This window comes from Gopherus flavomarginatus, chromosome 8 (genome assembly GCF_025201925.1).
Source record: "Gopherus flavomarginatus isolate rGopFla2 chromosome 8, rGopFla2.mat.asm, whole genome shotgun sequence".
Classification (NCBI taxonomy): Eukaryota; Metazoa; Chordata; order Testudines; family Testudinidae; genus Gopherus; species Gopherus flavomarginatus.
The window spans coordinates 15,472,647-15,492,694 of NC_066624.1; the positions used below are offsets into that span (position 1 = coordinate 15,472,647).

General features: G+C 37.7%; 1 protein-coding gene across 11 annotated transcripts in view; it reads right to left on the reverse strand.

Annotated features, from left to right (window-relative positions):
• The window catches only part of TENM1 (teneurin transmembrane protein 1), a 1,412,425-nt gene that overhangs the window by 163,653 nt on the left and 1,228,724 nt on the right, over positions 1 to 20,048 (reverse strand). For all 11 annotated transcript variants that reach the window (XM_050964456.1, XM_050964455.1, XM_050964457.1 and 8 more), the window contains 5 exons: positions 17,164 to 17,363; positions 15,455 to 15,665; positions 10,137 to 10,238; positions 8,630 to 8,824; positions 2,660 to 2,860 (listed from right to left, as the gene is read on the reverse strand). In XM_050964456.1, coding sequence (XP_050820413.1) covers positions 2,660 to 2,860; positions 8,630 to 8,824; positions 10,137 to 10,238; positions 15,455 to 15,665; positions 17,164 to 17,363 — 909 coding nt within the window. The remainder of the gene's footprint in view (positions 1 to 2,659; positions 2,861 to 8,629; positions 8,825 to 10,136; positions 10,239 to 15,454; positions 15,666 to 17,163; positions 17,364 to 20,048) is intronic.

Sequence of the window (20,048 nt, forward strand, 5' to 3'; positions counted from 1 at the left end):
ACAATCATAATTTCCACACTACTGATAGAGATTATCTTGCTTCTCTGACTTGAAATACAAAGAGATGCTAGGAAAAATGAGTGTCTGAAGCTGCCTGATTTATTGCTAGTAAGGGCTTACAAGGCTTTCACTGCTTCCTGAATGTAGATGAGTGGTATGTGGTTTTCTCTTTCCAACCCACCCATTCTAAAGAAATTCATGATTTTTTCAAACCACTAGCCTCATGTAAAGGATCTTTTAATCTGACCTTGTTAATTTCCATTTCTGATGTTTTCCTTTCTCACTAAAATCAAGCTTTGATCCTAGTATGCACAATAATTATTGATCCCAGGAAGAAAGTCTCCACCAGTGAGCCAATGTCTACCCTTCAATCTACTGTTCATTGTGCTGTCACATCAATCCAGGTTCTGGTTTAATGGGTATAAAGAGAGATGCATCTAAGAGGAGAGATCAGTAATGCTCAGCCATAAAGACAGATTCACGTAGGTGATCATACAAGTATTCTTTCTTGGCAAGTCAGGAGAAGGTAGAAACAGAAAGAGGTATTTTCTTTATTGATTAATGGAAGCAAGTAAGAAAGAAAAATAGATCAGCTTGCAAAATGCATTGAAATAACTTTGGAAGAAACAAACAATAAAATCAGGATCCCCAACATACAAACCTGCAATACTTTCCCTATAACTATTCAATAGGGTCTACCATAGTCCCTTGCTAAATGCCCAATTGCCCAAGCCATAAGTCCTATTGACACAATAGACATTAATTCTTTTGGAGATTCTATGCAAAGGTGCTACAGTTAGCCCACGAATCAGAATTCATTTGCACATTTTGTGGGAAACAAATTCAGTACATATGCAACAGTGAATTTCCCCCTCAAAATACTTGCCAAATCTCTACTTTCTTAATGTGAAATAATGGCCAGCTCTAAGTTGTAGAAGCTAAAAGTTTTTGCACTAATTATTTTTAAATTGTGAAGCAAACTATTCTGTTTTGTTTTGTTTTTTTGTTTTTTTTGGCTGACTTCTTTGTGTGATACCTTTATAGAGGAAAACTCAGCATACCAGGCTGGTCAAACTTACACAAGCAACTTGTCCTACATACAGTGGTCCCAGCATCAGGGAATACAATAGTGAGCGTTACATGACCTTTGCACCCCGCCCTGTGTGCAGTTCAGCTGGACTCAGGATCTGGACCACTCTCTCTACTGACAAGGAACCAGTTTCCTGGCAACAATAATCACATGCAGTCACAGAACCAGCTCCTCTTATTATCTGTTTTTATTAATGGACATACTAGTATATTACTTTAGGGAACATTTTCAGCATATAATGAGACACTTTTAATGAAAATGTGGGCATTAGGGTTTCCATATTATTGAAAGCCAATAGACAGTACTCTTATCAACGGAACTATCATATCTGACGGGCTCATAATGAGATGAAAGGTATTATTAATCCCATGTCATGGACTGAATGCTGAAGAGTCTTTAGAGCAACCATTCACTGACCATTCAAAATTATTGGCAGTTCAGTATATTGCAGTTTATAAAAGTTCTCATAGTTTGGGCACTATAGTCCCAATTCATCAGAACACTTAAGCATGAGCTTAACTAATGAATTCAATGTGACTTAAATGTATGCTTAATTGCTTTGCTGAATGGAGGCTTCTAGCTAGTGATACATTTACAGAGAAAACACTAGGTCTTTTCCCATATGTACCTGTACTTAACTGTCATTAATGTTATCTGTGCATTTGGAAGGAAGAAATAGGGTCCAATTCTACATGCTTGGCTCCAGTGGGATTGAAAGGTCTATGGCAACTCCCTGGAAATGCTAAGAACCTTGCAAGCTTGGACCATTAGAGGCACTGCAAAGTATTCAGAAAAATCTATCATTCAGATCTAGTTTGTGTTGTGGGGGGGGGGAGAGAGAGAGAGAGGACAGCTAATGCTACAATCATCGACTGAGCCTCATAAGCTATGAGCAAAAGATAAAAAAATGACAAAGACATGCACCCTGGAAACAACATGATCTATTACAGGAATAAAATGCTAAATAGCTTCTTGTCCCGAGCACAGTCAGTTCTTTTAAAAGTACATAGTGAGATCATCTCTACATTTAAAGAAATTGAATGGAATTAAACCTTGATGGCCCTTTAAGTAACAAGTTAGTTTTTATCCCAGCACAGCAGATGGAAATTTATTTTTCTTTTAGAATTTATTTTTGCCCATGATTTACTGGATGTAGGCAATGTTCTTCCATTCATCCCAGGACTGTTGATACTTTCGTGGTCTCCTTTGCTGCTGTGGATTATTATCATGCATTGAAGACCTGATCTTGAAAGGTGCTGAGCACTCTTAATTCAAACTGAAAGCAAAGGCATTCAGACCCTCACAGGACTAGTGCCCTAGCTGTTATACAGTCATGAAATCACAGTGCTTGTCACAGGAAAAAAACCTAATTTATCTTTGCAACACGTCAACATGAAAACCAGGAGCTGCCAAATTAATTTCCATATTCACGTCCCAGAAAGTCCCATATTGGATTGTTTTAATTGTTTTTTTAATTAACATTGGTGTAGTTATATTTCCTAACAGAAACTGAATAGAAAACACAAGAAATTCAGTCTTTACTTAAAAAAGAAAAATTTTAAACTATACCTGTTGAGCAGTCTGAACCTGTCCACTTAGGCTCACAGCTACAGACACCAGTATCCACAAGGAAAGTCCCATGGCCTGAGCATTGCTCTTGACATACAGGAAGAGATGTCTCACAGTTTACTCCTCCGTAGCCTGCAGAGCAGTGACATTCCCCTTGAACACAGACGCCATGACCAGAGCACATAGGATCTAAACAATCCTCTGGGGAGAAATACATAAAATAGTGAACCTCACTGACACTTTTACATTGATTTTCTAATATACAACATAAACGGTTGTTTTAAATAGGCAATAAAATGGCTCCTCTGCATACGTATTGTTCAAGCAGAGCAATATTAACAGATATAGAGGAAACAAAACTATACTAAAGTGCTATAAAAGGCCAAATCTTGGAACCTTTACTCACATTAGTAGTTTAAACAACTCACTTTAGTAGTCTTTATTCAGGCTCATTAGATTTGAATTTGCAGGAAATTAAGAAATTAAGGTTACCACTTCACCTTTATTTAACTCAATTAATTACATTTATAATTTAAACTACTCTATGTATGTTACACAAGATGATGAACAACAGTGAATCTTTTATGATACTCAGACACATCAGTGTGTGCATATAACCAACTGACAGCCTTTGTCCACATTTCCTTTAAGTCACAGCCAGAAATATGCATAACATTTTTTTTCACTCTTGAAAATGAGAAGCCAATGAAATCTTCATGCAATGATAGACACCGCCAGAGATCATTATGGTTTCACCTGTCAGGTCCATTTTTATACGGAAAATTTGTTAAAATGCAGATTATGAGCCATACTGGTATTTCAGTAGACCTAGGCACAGAGTGGGGAGAGATACTACTTAACATTTTTGGAATACTGATTAGTGTTTATCATTTGGTACGTTTGCACCATATTTTGTTTCCTTTTGGAAAAGAAAAGTTTTATTCTTACAAATATCTGTGGAAAGCGAATTTTGGCTTTGCAACCAAGAATCTGTTCCTGAAACAATGTCACCTGGCCATCCACCAATCTCGAATAATGAATCCTTAACTAAACACTCACTATGAAGAGCTCACATGTTCACAAAATATATACACTGGGCAATCGCAGATAATAACCACATTCATACAAATCATAATCACAGACGAACAATTTGCAAACAGACAAAAGGGCTAAGTTTGTTCTAAATTTGGACTAAATTGTTCCTTAAGAACTGAGCAAGCTCTAGTGAATAATTTTAATTTAGGTGTTAATTACTCCTGTGGAGCCTTTATAGACTTTTGTATAAATCCAGCACATCTTTATTATGGAAACTTTTAAACAGGCCCTGTAGTTTAACCTCCACCCAGACTCCAGCCTGAATAACTCAGCTGGCTGATGAGAAACTCTGCAGGGATATAGGAAACAGCAACTCTGAGAAACAGCCCAGGTTATGGAGTAGGGCCAAAAGACTCCAAGGCAGCTATTCTGTAATCTCCAAATCCTTTGTTCCTCCTCTCTGCAGACACAGTGGGAGGACTGGAGGATCCTTGTAGTGGCGAATTATTTATCATCCGTCAGAAGCTACACAATATGGGGGATTCAGATTCCATCTACAAGTTCGTGGATTCCTACACACGTCAGGAGCTACACAATATAGGGGATGCAGATTCCATGTGCAAGTTTGTGGATTCCTGACCTCCCCGCGCAGAAGAATCACAGTATTTTCTCTCTGTCAGCCCTCTGCACCCAAGAAGCTGGAGCAGGATTAAGACTCTGGGCCTGCTCCCATGAGGTGCTGACCACCTCCTACAAAGTGTTAAATGCTCTTGTTGACTTCAGTACACATTGATGGCTTTAGGCACTTCACAGGATCAGTCCCTTAGATTACTTAAAAATGGATTACTTCTCTAACAGGCCACATGACACCAAATCTCATTAATATATACAAGCAATCAGGATATCTTTCAAATGTATATGTATTTCACAACTGGGAGATGTGCAGCTAAATTCTGTAAACTGGGAAGAAATTATATCCTTTAGTTTGCTTTAAAATAAACATTGGTTGCCAGTCCCACCAAGAGCGTTATAATCAGTTTCACCACTTTGGAAGACAGTGGATGTTTGGTTTGACTGACAAACACAGATATTTCTGAACTGATTTGAATGACTCTTTTATAAGCTGACAATTGGCTTCCAATGGATGAAGATGAATAATCTTTTGATCATAGCTGAAATCAGAACCATACAACCAAAGCTGATTTGGAACCTGCGTTTCTATTAGATTTGGTGCGGTTATGAGAATTTCAAGATTTTAAATACTTTTGTAGCCTTTCTGTACAAATTGTGATTTAATAGTGGACATTTTAAGATTATACCTACTTCAAAGAAATTCTTTTAACATTCCTTTGCTGAATTTATACAGCTGGGTTCTCCAGTCCCTATTTGCATTTCCTTGGCAATTTCTCTCTTTCTTGGAAGTTTAGGCATTCCAACTATCTCAAACTTTAAACTTTTTTGATGGATGTGCTCCCAGATAAAATTATAGCTTTTACTTAGGACCATCCAATCAGATGAAGTGAGTGTCATCTTTGTAACAGATTGGCCTTCTATTGCTGAAACATTTAACACTTATAGAGTTTTACACGGACTGTCTACCATGTTTTGGACTTTCTGACATAATTCAATATCAGCGAGGAAGTTAAACTTTTCTGTGTGAGCTGTTACGAAACCAATTTGAAGTTTTGTTTCAGGATCTTTTGTTGCGTTCTTCACAACATCTCAGTCTGCACACAGTCCAAGGTAGTTTTCAGAAAGTGAAGCCAGGGCTTCTGCACAGTGCAGTTTGTTGGAGAAAAGATACAGATGCCTGGTGATACACTTAACACTTCATATTTAATGTCCTGAAATAGAACATTTCATGCAAATCACGCTACAACAGTGAGTACATAATAAATAATATTTAGCTCTTGTATAGTCTCTCACTGGTTTCACTCTGGTTGCTAAAATTGACATTAAGTTTGCCATGTTAGTAGCACCAGCATAGCATTTTCTGTTAACAGTTGCTGATCCTCAGATTTAGACACAATAATATATCTTTATTATTGACACAATTACCTCCACTAATGTATAGGCTACATTGTGCAATCCAATGAACTCCTCATGTACATTCATGTCAAACTGCAGCCATAAAACCACTTGCTCTGGGTTGATGTCTCTTGTTTCATCTACCATAATTGCATACAACTTTCTAGAAATCTTAAGATTGTAAGAGATTGTAAGATTTCCAGTATCTGATTCTGAATAACTGAACTTGTGAATTTGTTTGGACTCTTTTTCAGCCACTTTGAAAAATCAAGATCAAATAAAGCAGTTGCAAAAAAGCAGCTAAAAAAAGTTGCAGTCCACCTCTACCCACTTAAAAGTGCAGTTTTAGTTTGTTCAGTATGATGGCTTCGCAGTGCACATCTTTGTATAAGACAACACGTAATATTTTCATTTGGCTTTCCTATTTTAATCTTTTCTCCAGAGTACTGAATACATGTATTAACATTCTTTGTGGCCTTTTTAAGAATATCAGCTGCTTCATGATTGATATTTTCCTGTCATATTTGTCTCACGCCTTTTTCCAATTAAAGAATCTGGATTGTGTGAAAGTTTCATTTGTGTACTTAGTCAAAAGTAGTTTGCATTTAAAAGCTGTACACTAGTGGAAACAAAGTATGCTGTCACTAGCTTAATAATAATGGAGCCACTGAAAATCGTCGACAAGGATGAACAGCAAGAATGTTGTTTTTCAAAGTTATGCACAGTAAAAGGTTTATATTGTGGTTGATGAGGTCTTTCAGAAATGCTAACAGTATCAGGCAACTGACTTTTGATTCCTGTTCTATATGATGGTAGAAACAGGTGAATGCTACAACCAGCAGAAGTTGATCCACCTGTTACTAGAAGCATAGCTTCTTTCTTCTTATTTCACCAATGTTAAATGATTTCATTTTAGCACCTTTGTTTTTGTTTTTCACTCAGTCACTACTAACTTAAAGAAAAGAATGGCATAGATTGCTGAATTAAAAACACACACATGGCAAATGGGAGCATTTAGCTGGCCTCTTGGTTTTATACAGTCAGTGTGTTCTTTGCAGAACAGTCTAGGTGACAGAATGAAGAAACAGCCTACACCTTGATCTATTGATTACACTAAAAAACATCTGATTTTATACTTTGCTTTGTAACCCTCTGGGTTCTTCTCTTAGCCACAGACTGACAAGGAAAAGACTATAAATTAGATGTCAGTTGGAGGCCATTTATTTCCTATGCATAATAGGACTGGGGTCAGAGGCCGCTAAAGGACAGCCAAAGAATCAAAGCATGGCTCCATCATGTTTGGCCTCCCACATCCCTTTGTTAAAAGAGCACTTGAAAGTCATGTGGGATTGGCAGTGGGAGGAAGGAAAGAGCCAATCAGGATGCTCTGGGAATCAGCCCCAGAGGAGTGGCAGCTGGCTGAACCTATCCATGGTTTCCCTAGAGAGGGGATCAGAGAACCTCCTGCAAAGAAAAAGCAGGAAGATCATAAGCCTCTGTGGAAGGACAGTATGACAGGCTGGCTGGCGCATTAAGGCAACCCAGGCTCAGCCTTTCTTGTGACCTAGCAGTTAGCCCCCAGCAGATGGTGATATGATGACTTAATGATAATTAGCGACATCAGCTGTGAGAGAGTTAGGAAAAGACTATACAAACAGAATGGAGAACTCAGTTTGGGAGAGAGAAGGCAGAACTCTCCTGGGGGTAGGAAAACAGGCAGGAAGTCAGGTAGGAGGGCCTACAGAGAGCAGCACAGGCTCCTGTGGGGGAAGCCCTTAACTAGGGCCTACAAGGACCAGGGGGATCCCTAGAGGAAGCTGCCAGAGAACCCGGGGAAACGAAGCAGTGAGGGAATACCTGCTAAGACAAGAAACAACAAAGGGAGATTCTGAAGGAGCAGGTTGAGCTACTGTGGGGGAGGCCCTGAGACAGGCTCAGTAAAAGTACTTCAGTAGAACCTGAGACGGTTTAAGACTTATAAGTTCAGCAAAGAATGGAGAAGCCAGAGGCCTAAGAACCAAAGAGAGGCTGTGTTGAGCACAAGCTGTGGGAAGCAACACAAGGTGAGCTTGGGTTTTCTTACCAACCCCTAAGCCCAAATGCAGGAGCAGATTAGGCTCCGGGGAAGGAGACCCTGATGAAGAACCAGACAGCCAAGGATACTTCAGCAAGCAACAGAGGAGTAACTCTGCAGGAGCAAGTTAGGTTTTTGTGAAGGAGGGCCAGTAAGAACTCTTCAGTGGAATCTGAGATGGGTGGAAGAATTACTGCTTGGACATTTAGCTTGGACTTTCAGTTGGACCTTTTGTTACCCCAAAGGGGGACTGAACTTTATGTGACATGGCCAGAGAACAGAGCCACGGAAGACCCATTGAGAGGCAGAGGGCCAGTAGGAGGAACCAGAGAAAACCCTTTGCAGCATCATACCCTGACCCAAGGGGTGAGATGGGATGAGTGCTCTACCTTGGAGAGGGAAACTGCTCGCCTGGCTGTAGAAATATTGGGAGAAGTACAGGCAGGTAACCCTCACTCAGCAAACTGTTCTCCTGGGTTGTAGAGAACAAACTGAGTTGGCAGAGGATTGTCCCTGCAATAATAATTAGATGGTATGAAAAACAATATTCAACCACTGTTGTTATATTTATTTTTTGTAACTTGAGCCCCCAACAAAGTTTTCTATATTCCTTGACAAATGAGAACTAGATGTCTAATTCCCGTTGACTTTCATTAAGATTGGGAAGCTTAACATGCTTCCTGTGACCCAGTTAAGTTAAGATTAGGAAGCATCTTAATGTTTCTCAAAGGTAATTAAAATCGACATGGTTTCCTAAGGACTTAAATTCCAAAGGTCGCATCAATTTAAACAAAACACACTAAAAAGGTAGAAATAAGAGAAATGGCACAAACCTTCCTCACAAATTTCTCCTTTGTATCCTGGGACACAAATACATACTCCCATGATGCAAGTACCATGGCCAAAGCAGGTTGGATCAATACATTGTTCTTCCGGAACATCACACTCTGGGCCTTTCCATCCATTGCGACATACACAGTGACCTTTCTCATATTCTCCATTTCCATTGCACAGTATTGGGCATGAATCTGAAGAAGGCAAATAATTAGATTTCCGAGCTATATTTGAATTCTTAAAGGTATTAACATTTATTGCATTTATCATTCTTTAATTATAGTATTGCATTTACTGGCAATGTGATTTTAGTTTTTGCAAAAGGGGCCAGACTGAAAGCTTTGGAATGTGAATTATTTTTATCAATAAACATGTTCCACTACAGTGCCAGCTTCTCCATTCTGCTCCACTAATGTACCTTAACTGACCTACAATGGGCAGCTCTGCAGATAAAGAAGATGGTACCATAGTTCAGTCTCTCTGCCTACTTTTTGATCTCTTTAGTGAGACTTCCCACAAAGATGCTTCTTAGTGCTAACTGTAGGGATGGTTTTTGTGATGTTAATACCCATTAACTGTGAACTAAGATACCACCCACTTATTTTCTTTACGCCACTGAACAACTTTAAGATTATTGAAGTTTTATATGTAAACCAGAAACCTGGAGATGAAAAGTTCTACAAACAATCTCTGAGCCAAAGTATAATGTTGACGTAAAATTGATCTTAAATTTGAGAGAAGAGTAGAATAGATTTGAGAACCTCCATACACACAGATATTCAGAAGACTGTACCCACCAATTATTACAGCCATTTATGTGAAAGACTAGTGCAGCTTGAGTTCACTCTTGATCTTTACAGTGAATCGGGATTATTTCCTTCTTTATCTCCCTTAAAATATCAGGGAAGTGATATTTTTGATTTTGGGAAAAAATACTTCCCTCTCTTTAATTTCTGGCACTCCCCGTCTTAGGGCATAGAATAGGTGGTTTTACATCTATTCCTTTTTCTAACAAGACATGTTTGTTAGTAATTAAAAAAAAATCATAAACTAAATACTAAATACACTTCCTTTTGGATTTTAAAATTACAGAATGGCCAGAGGGAGAGGTAGGAGAAACTGTGGATTGCTAAGAGGATAGAGAAACTTTCACCTGTTGCTGTTCAAATCCACATTAGTAGTAACTAAAAGTTATTAGTATCTGATAGCTGTTTTGCGGCTTATGTGAATGGGTTTTTGATAGTTTTATTCCAATTTGCAGAGGACAGATGGCCACATGACAAAATTGACTACATCTGGCCTTAATTGGCATCCCGTTGGGCAAAGATTGAATGGACAGGGGCTACCCTAAGCATCACCTGAAGGGGCCCTCCATCTGAGGGTTAAAGGCACATTAGCAAGTCTTTAGTCTCTGGACCATCAGTCTGACATTCTTCACAAGCACTAGATTCATATTAAAAATCATGCTAATCATCTTGTATTTTAACTCAGTTAATAGGAAATTACCTCTTGCACAGTCAGGCCCGAGGAATCCTGGGAAACAGTGGCAGTGACCTGAGATACACTCTCCATTCCCATTGCAATTAGTGGAACAGTCATCCATGATTTCTATTTATAAAGAAAAGTGTAAGCAATAAAAGGAATGAACTACCTTCTGAAATGTGTGTCACCTACAGCACAACCATTTGCAATACATTTCTCAAGATCCAAACAAGCTGCTGACACAAACTGTTCATTTTCATTCATAGGCAGCATCAAGCAAAGTTTTTTGTTCAAGAAACAAATATTAGATTTGTCTTGACAGCTTAGATGTAACAAGTAACATTTAATTTGTAATATGTTACAGTGGAAAGCTTTGAAAGTAAGTCTTTGTGTTAAATTCACCACCATTAAAAGCCTTAGAAGAACTTAACTCATTTTTGAGAAATTCTCAGTTTACTTTAAATGCATTCTTTTATTTTCTTTCATTAATTTAAGTCTGTTTACAGAAGAAAGGCATTGGGCAGTTCATTTAAGACTGTAGTTAACTTTCTTTGGAGAGAAGGGTTCCCACTTTTATAAAAAAGGGATGAATAAAGCGTAGTTTAATGTAGTTTAGTTATCTGATTGGCAAAATCTGATGTGATTAAATTCACTTCAGTAAATCAGTGCTGAGGTTCAGGTCTCCAGAAGTAAATCTCTTTAAATCTTATACTAAACTTGGAGATCATTCCAACTTCCAGCTTTGGAGAAGAAACCATTATGGATTACAGGTCCTTAAAGCTGCATCTATACAATGGTTAATCATTCTTTATCTACATTCATATTTCCCATAGTCTTTCAATGTGTACAGTACTGTAGATCAATACAATAGCTATCTATCAAGACCATGCAGCCACACAAATGTAAGGCTTCAGTTATGTTAGCTCTCACAAAACAAGCAGGGTGGAACCAGGTCAGTTCTTGGATGCAAGACCCATACAAAGCATACAATTGTTGCAGAGAGTGCCAGGAGCAGAGCCTAGCAGACAGACTATTGGGTAGTGCTAGACATTAATAGTAGGAGAAGAAAGAAGCCTTGATTTCAGCACAAGAAGGACTTCTGAAGATGGAGAGAAGGACATGGGACATCCTTTTGCATGAAAAAGATCTTCTGTGAAAAGTAGAATATCTGCTCATCATCGCTGGGCCAGGAAGGAGAACCTTACCTCAGGGAAGAGGCTCATATGTTTGGAATATTTCAATACTCTTTTGAAATTCAGACTTAACTAGTCAAAATAAGTGATATAACTGCATACCTAATTGACATAAGTATCTTTATTTATTTTTTGCTTATGGTAACTTGGTTTGATTTATGTTGGCTCTTGCAGATTACTGTGTTTTGATTTGGGCTGATTCACCCAATGAACTTACACCAGGTAGGTGGATATGCACTAGCACACAAACAGCTGTCCATATCCTACATATAGCTGTCTGTTCAAAGGTGAAAAACCCAGTATTTCTGAGATTAAAACTTTCTTCACAGACAGAATCACTGTTTGTTAGTAACACTTCTTTCTATACTCCCTGGATTTTTTGATTCATTCCTTTGTAGGGACAAGGACTAGCTTTGAATCCAGATCCAAACTTGAGGAAAGTTTGAGGGAAGACGGTTTATGATTAATAAACATTTCTAAAAGACGAAAGGTGCTACCAATTTCACTGGATCTTATAGCAGTTGAGGGACAATCAACTGTGCATGGAGACGTGAAGGAGCAAAAAGATACATAGATGGCAAAAAATGTGAAATGGTGAAAATTATTTTCAGTTCAAATACTCCAGCAGCAGATTTTCCTCCACACATTTACTTGGAAAAATACAACTAGGTAATCTTAATTTGCATCCTCTTTGAGTGACTTCTTTCTAGAATCACATTGCTCACGTGAGGGGTCTGAGATACAATCTGGAAACTCTTGCTGCTTACAAGTTCTTGTTAGTTTATAACACTGGTTCTCTACTTGTGAGGTAACTCCCTTCTCTTCATGTGTCATTATATAATGCCTGCATCTGTAATTTTCACTCCATGCATCTGAAAAAGCTTATGCCCAAATAAATCTGTTAGTCTTTAAGGTGTCACTGGACTCTTTGTTGTTTTTGTGGATACAGACTAACATGGCTACCCCTGATACTTGTTAGCTCAGTTTGCTCTTTTACCAAATTCTTCAGGGAATTAAGGAGAGTTTGCTGATTAATGTGATATTTCTTCAGTAGCCTAAGTCCTCAGCATCTAACTCCTCAATAGTAGCAAAAAGTAAGCCATATTTCTTCTTCCTGTTTTCCCAGTGAAAAGACTAAATTACTTTGAGGAAGTTTGCTAGCAAATAATGGAGTACTGTTTCAGACACCTGTGTGCAATTACTCCTGTTTGGTGTGATATACAGAGATGCTAAATCTCAACAGATCAGACACACAGAAGAACATATGTTGGCAAAGAGTCAAAACAACTTTTGTAAAGGGAAATCATGCCTCACCAATCTATTAGAATTCTATGAGGGTGTCAACAAACATGTGGACAAGGGTGATCCAGCTGATGTGGTGTTCTTGGACTTTTGGAAAAGCTTTGACAAGGTCTCTTACTGAAGACTCTTAAGCATAATAGCCAGTTATGGGATAAGAGGAAAGGTCCTGTCATGGATCAGTAACTGTCTACAAGATATGAAACAAAATGCAAGAATAAATGAACAAATTTCACAGTGGAGAGAGGTAAATAGTGGGGTCCCCCAAGGATCTGTACTGGGACCAGTGCTGTTCAACATATTCATAAATGATCTGGGAAAAAGGGTAAAAAAACAGTGAGGTGACTGAGTTTGCAGATGATACAAAATTATTCAGGATAGTTAAGTTCAAAGCTAACTGTGAAGCGTTACAAAGGGACTTCACAAAACTGAGTGACTGGGCAAGAAAATAGTAGATGAAATTCAATGTTGATAAATGCAAGGTACTGCACATTGGAAAACAATCTCAATTATACATACAAAATGATAGGGTCTAAATTAGTTGTTACTACTCAAGAAAGAGATTGTAGAATCATTGTGAATAGTTCTCTGAAAACATCAGCTCAATGTGCAGCAGCAGTCCAAAAAGCTTACCAAATGTTAGAAACCATCAGGAAAGGGATAGATAATAAGACAGAAAGTATCACAGTGCTACTATATAAATCTATGGTAAACCCACATCTTGAATACTGTGTGCAGTTGTGGTTGCTCCATCTCAAAAAGGATATATTACAATTGGAAGCAGTACGGAGAAGAGCAACCACAATGATTAGGGGTATGGAATAAGTTCCATATAAGGAGAGATTAAAATGACTAGAACTCTTCATCTTAGTGAAGAGACAACTAAGCGGGGGGGAGGGGGGGGATACAATACAGGTTTATAAAATCATGAATAGTTGAAGAAAGTGAATAAAGAAGTGTTATTTACCCTTTCACATAGAACAAGAACCAGAGGTCACCCAATGAAATTAATAAGTAGCAGGTTTAAAACAAACATGAAGTACTTCTTCACACAATGCAGTCAACCTGTGGAACTCATTGTCAGAGAATGTTGTGAAGGTGGTTTAAAAAAGAATTAGATAAGTTCATGAAGGATAGGCCCATCAATAGCTATTAGCCAAGATGGTCAGTGACACAATGCCATGCTATGTGTGTCCCTAAACCTCTGACTGTCAGAAGCTGGGACTGGATGAAAGCAGATGAGTCACTTGATAAATTGCCCTGTTGTGCTCATTTCCTCCGAAATAGCTGGCATCAGCCACTGTTGGAAGACAGGACACTAGTCTAGATGGGCCAATGGTATGACTCAGTATGGATATTCTTATGTTCTTAGATGCTCTCATTAGATTTTGGTGGAAATCCCTAAATGCCATGGGTAAAGCCTATGATATTTCAGTGCGGAGGCAAACTTTATCTTTAGCCTTCCTTGGGATTGAAAAATGCAAAAGAAACTCTTCCAATGCTAAATTACAGGCTAACACACACAAGGGATTAAATGATAATGTCTCTTTTGCTTGTAAGAGGCTCACTTTCCACTCTAAACACAGCAAATTTTGTCTTTTTTTAGACTAAATTCACCATTACAATTCCTTATTGCCTTTCTGATTACTTTGAGTGAAGTCCCTGATCATCTTAGTGTTTGAATGGCACTCTCCCCTGCCCACACATGAAGGTTTTTAGCATTAAGTAAAAATAGAACCTAATTGTTAGAGAGCAGATGGCATGTCCATTACAGGTAAAGACATCTTGCTAAACATATGGTTGAACAGGTTAACTAAAGGGCAAATTGGTTCAAGTCTTATAGCAAACCAAGACTGCTGGAAATACTAAAGTACTGTACCTTAAATTAAACTTCGAGTAACAGACCCTATTTGTGGGAACTACTCACCAACAATAGCTAAAGTTAGTAAAACAATGTCCCCTCTTTAATGAACTAAAAAAGATTAACTGCAGGTAGATTTACCAAAAGGACAACACAGAGTATCTTCAGATAGTTTCCTACTGCAGGTAGATATTTGTGTACCAAAGAGTGGCACTGTATAGTTGACAAAAAGGGTGCAAAAACTGTTTTATATTTTTCTTACTGAGCAAATCTTGTACTTCTTGAACCTTTTTAATTAGCTGAATAACAAAAGTACATAGTGTCTCTAACAGAAAGCGGTTCAGTTTTTTAAACTATTAAAATACTATGCTTTGTCTTTAGTCTCCATTATTTATAATAACCCCTCAAAATTAGCATTCTTTTTTCTATTGCTTTTTTCTGTTTAGCAAACACTTCCTGCAGCCCACCTCCCTGCCTTCTTATGTTTTCAATGGAACCAAGCCAAATGGCGTCCTCTGGTTCTTTATTATGTACACACCCCATCCTTATCAATAATGTCAGCACAATGCTGGGCACAGTTTCCTAATTAACTCTTGCCTACTAGACAAGAAAAACATCATACAACGCCTTTTTTTTTTTAAAGAGTGTGTGGGTGCCACATACACAGGGAGCACAGCCATTTCCTCTGTAATTTCTTGCAACAGATTAAAAGCCCCAGAAAATATGTAGACGTTCAACACTAGTATATAATGATTTTAAGGTATACCAAAGGTTAAGGCTTAATTAATTCATAATGTCCATTTTTAATGTGAGGCATGATTCTCCTCTTTCCCTGGTGTAGATGAGAAGTAAACACACTGAAGTGAATGTAATCAAAACAAAGTAAAATCTATTTAAATCAGATTGGAAATCAGGCTCAATAATTCCTTTTCAAACGCAGCTTTTTAACACAACAACCAGAATGGGAATGGCAGAGTAACTGTTCTTACCAATTGCTGCAGTTAATAAAAATACTTGCTCCATTTTCTTTCCGTCATTGTAAAATGCCATGTGCCAAGCTCCTTGATCCATATATTCAATGAAACCTGTCTCTTGCAGGGATGTTAAGATCAAATTCCTAGGAGCATGCTGAGACTCCTCTGAGCTCCTTGGTTCCTGTTTAATTAACTGTTTTCCATCCATCAGTTTTACAAAATCAAACTGAAATAATAATAGCAAAAATTATCCAACTAGAGAATTTTTATAGTGTTTTAAACCAGACAAATCTACTGTGAATGTCTCAGTCAGAAAGGGTTACCCTCAAAGGGACTGCTTGATTAAGTGTTCACTAATGTGGGTAGCAGTTGCGCAACTCTGTTAACCTTCCATTCTTCATTCTAAATAAGTGTTATTACAGATAAATCCTGATCTGTTTTACCAGTGTAAATCTAGACTCTCTCAAGTGAAGCCAATAAATTAACTCCAGAATTACACCTGTGTAATGGGGGTAGATCTGACATTTTCAAACTTTATTGCTTACGGTTAGGCACCTGTATGATTTAAGAGCCAAAATATGGATTTTGAAACCTAACTTTTGGCACCCAGATGTGAAAATGATTGGCCTTTAAAAATACTAAATATTTAGATGTCTCTATATTTCTCTTTCTTTGTGGTCAGTTTTGTTAATACATGAAATCTATTTCTTGTTATAGAAAAATTGGTAACATTTATTGGAGTAGCCATTGACAGTTTTAGGACCAGATCCAGTTGACTTCAGTGGGCGCTGGTCAGGCCTTCAGTACATCTGAAAAGATAAAAACCTTCTAAAAATTCCCATTTAATGGAAATATAAAATAGTTTAAATATTTGTAGGTATTCGGGGGCCCGATTTTCCGTCACAACTCCAGTTAAAGACAATCAGAGCTGTGGGTGTTCAGCACCTCTGAGATTAAATCCATTAATTATCTACTAACAACATTTAATTTAAAGAAATGCTAGCATTAAATATATTTGGGCATAAAATATATGTATTTGAAATATGTCCCATAAACTGTGATCCTGCTACAGCACAGATGAAATATGATTTAATTATACTTCAGAAATGTTAACTTAATATTCCAAATATATTAAGACTACACAATATTTCAGTATGGACAGTGATGAATCAGGTTCTTCCGGCATGGCTAGGTTTCCTCTTGCAAAGTCCTAGCTAACAGTAAACATTGAGAAGTAACATTATTATTAGAGGTTAGAATACCTTTTTGGCTTATCTCTTTTACACTAACCACATGAGCAGTTTTCCTCATGCACGTCCAACAACGCAGTTAACTAAATACTAGGAACTCAACTCTGAACAAGATTAAAGCTATATAGATTTTATTTTACATATAGGCACAGCATCATACTGCCCCGGTGGTGGATCAAGGAGGTGTTTTACAGTATGTCCTTCCCTCTGCTGGTTGGTGCAGAGGGGGAACAGAATTATGCCTTGTCCCCTCCCCACTGACTTTAGGGTGATAAGCACTGCTAATACGCCTACATTGTCCTTTTGCTTAGAAGAGCCCACAATCTGTAAGGCTGGCTGAAGAGGGGAAGGATGGAACTGTTAATATTTACATCTCTCTCTCCCTCCTTTATAAAAGCATTGTGAATATTAATGCCGATACAGCTCTCTGAAAGTGTAAAGCACAATAGACTTGCTGGTATTATTATTAATTACCTGAGTATGTGTGGGAGGAATGTTTCTTCTACCATAAATTCCCAGCAGAGAGTCCTTTGCAAGTGAAATGTTAAACTTCAGGTACACCGGGTGATGGATAGTAATCTGAAAACGCCAGAATAAACCTGGTGGGATGGTCTGCATAACTTGTGCTCCAATGTCAACTTCTCCTGTGTCTATGGCCCGTCCTTTCTGAAACACTGATTTTCCAGAAACAAAGAAAACAATCACCTGTCACATTCACAAAGTGTGAAAATAATAGGCTAGGTAGGTAATAACAGGTAATTATTAAGTAGTAATAATATGTTGGAAATTAGCTAATTATTATTCAGTTAATCCACCAATGAATTAATTTGCAAGCAAGATTTACAGCTATGCACTGTAAAGCACTTTTCTCCAGGAAACTTCATTAGATTTTAATGATTGCAGAGGAGACTCTATGTAACTGGGAAAAATGAACGTTTTTGCATACAGAAATTAGGCCACACAAACAGAGTATGCCTTTCAACTGAGTACGCACTGATAGAATACACTTGGGGTATCTCCTTCTGTCAATTATTCCAGATCACAGCCTGGTATGTACAATATAAGGTATATAAATGGACAGTATTGAAAACAGTGAATAGACTATCAGGACTGGTCAGTGAAAGCTGAAGTATAAATCAGGATTTCTCCTAATCACTATTCCTAACAAATTTGCTATAATATTGCTAATCCAGTCTGAAAAATAAAGAAGAACATTGTTGCTAAAGGTAATGGTTTGTAGTTGATGTATACAACACAGGAGGGCATGAGGACAGAGACAGGCATTATATCTAACGCAATATTTGGCATCTTGTCATTATGCAGGCAGTACATTTTCAGACATCATAGTACATGTCGTCTTGAACTGGTGAGCTGAAATATTAGGGGAGGAACAAAAGAGGCAATTTCAAACTGAGTATGAATTGACATGCTTTGTTGGCTTGTATCACTCCTTTATGTTCTTTTTAGCTTGCCAACAGTTAGCATCCTGACAGGTTGCAAACCATGGACCCAATCCTGCAACCATCAAAGTGAATTGCAAAACTCTCACATACCTCAGCAGAAGCAGGAGAGGGTCCTATGTTATTAGGATGATTTAACAGCATGAGACTGAACTCAGCAGCCCACTCCTTTTCTGTATCACCTCCCCCAATAAAGCATCAACATGAGGGAAAAGGATGAACAACTAGAATGAAATAGGAATCTCACCCTTTATAATGCATATGGAATACTGTAAATGGCATCCTAAAAAAAGAAAACGGGACTAGTAAAATTGTGGCCAGCTATTTCCAGAGTACATTAATAGTATAAGGATCCTTGGTGAGATCCTTCATGGACTTTGACAAGTGTAGGCAGTACACAACATTCTGAATGAGGAGACACGTAATTTGCTAGGCAGTGGAATTTCTCAGAGTGCTGGATCTACTGGCTTTATGGCTGCTTTGAATCACCAGAATGGGAAGTAGGACCTATTTGTATAAGGAATAAAACACAGAATATCAGGGTTGGAAGGGACCTCAGGAGACCATCTAAATCCAACCCCCTGCTCAAAGCAGGACTAATCTGCAAATGGTCTTCTCAAGGATTGAACTCACAACCCTGGGTTTAGCAGGCCAATGCTCAAACCACTGAGCTATCCCACGTGTATCCACCCCAACTGTAGAGCACCTATTTGTAGGGTACAGAATGAGTTATCTAAGAATTCATAAGTAAATATGTTACTTTAAATTATAATAATTTCAAACTGGTTCTTTAACAATTTTTTTGGGGGGGAGGAGTTTAGCCTATTTTTTTTCAGTTTCCTCTAGCAAACAAATTCTTGAATTTTGAGTTTGAAAATGAACTCAAGCTTTCTAGTGTGATCAAGAATAAAATGAGGAGAAAAACATATATAAGTCTCTCTTTGGCTACTGTACAATAAAAGAAAATGTCTCTCTTTGGCTAATGTATAATAAAAGAAAACCTCTCACCCATTTCAAGGACATGAGAGATATCAGATCTTAATGTCTCTTTGCAAGCAGTTACCTTAGGCTAAGTAAAGCACTAAGGAATGTTTTGATGGTATTGACATGTGATAATTAAAAATATTCAATTACAAGGTTTTAGAGCAATAACTATAAAGTCAAGGACACAATACTGTTTTTTGAGTTAATGGGATTGTAGGTCAGAGTTCATGGTCTTTAAAAAATATTGTAACTGCCTTACTTCTCTCCAAAGCAAAAATGCTTCTTTCTTTGTTGGAGGTATATAATATCATGGTTTTAAATATGTCTGCATGTTATGATTTAGGCACAGAAAAATTTTGATGTAACTAGATTTGGTTGAATTGTGTGTCAGTGCTGACAGTCTTGAAACAATACTTATCCAAAGATCTCACTGTCTTTCAGCTGAGGAGGTCTTAGTTTAGATTAAGCATGCCTGAAGAAAGTCCATGTTTTCTTACTTATTGAACCATCATTGCTACTTCACAGAAAGACACATAACCACTGATCTCTCAGCATTGTTTTCTAAGCTCTTTTGAACGAAGCACGCATTCAATTGTACACATAAGGAAGTATCTGAATGTAAAGTTTGCACAAACTATTGTTGTCTTAGTTTTCTTGCTTCTCCTAGAAGTTTGCAGTGAAATAAACTTTCCAAATGTCAATGCTAGTTGCTGAAGTTGTCCTGAGTGACATTTTTTCACCTTAACATTTTGTTCATAGACAAAATATATATTATTACATTATTTTAAATATTTTAGAGTTTTCGTAATAGCTGCCAAATTTCACTGACTGGCTTTAATCCTTCACTGTTCCATAACAACAAATGCAAAAGATAGATTCTTAAATTGCAAGTCTCTTCTGTCTTCAGGAAAGTAA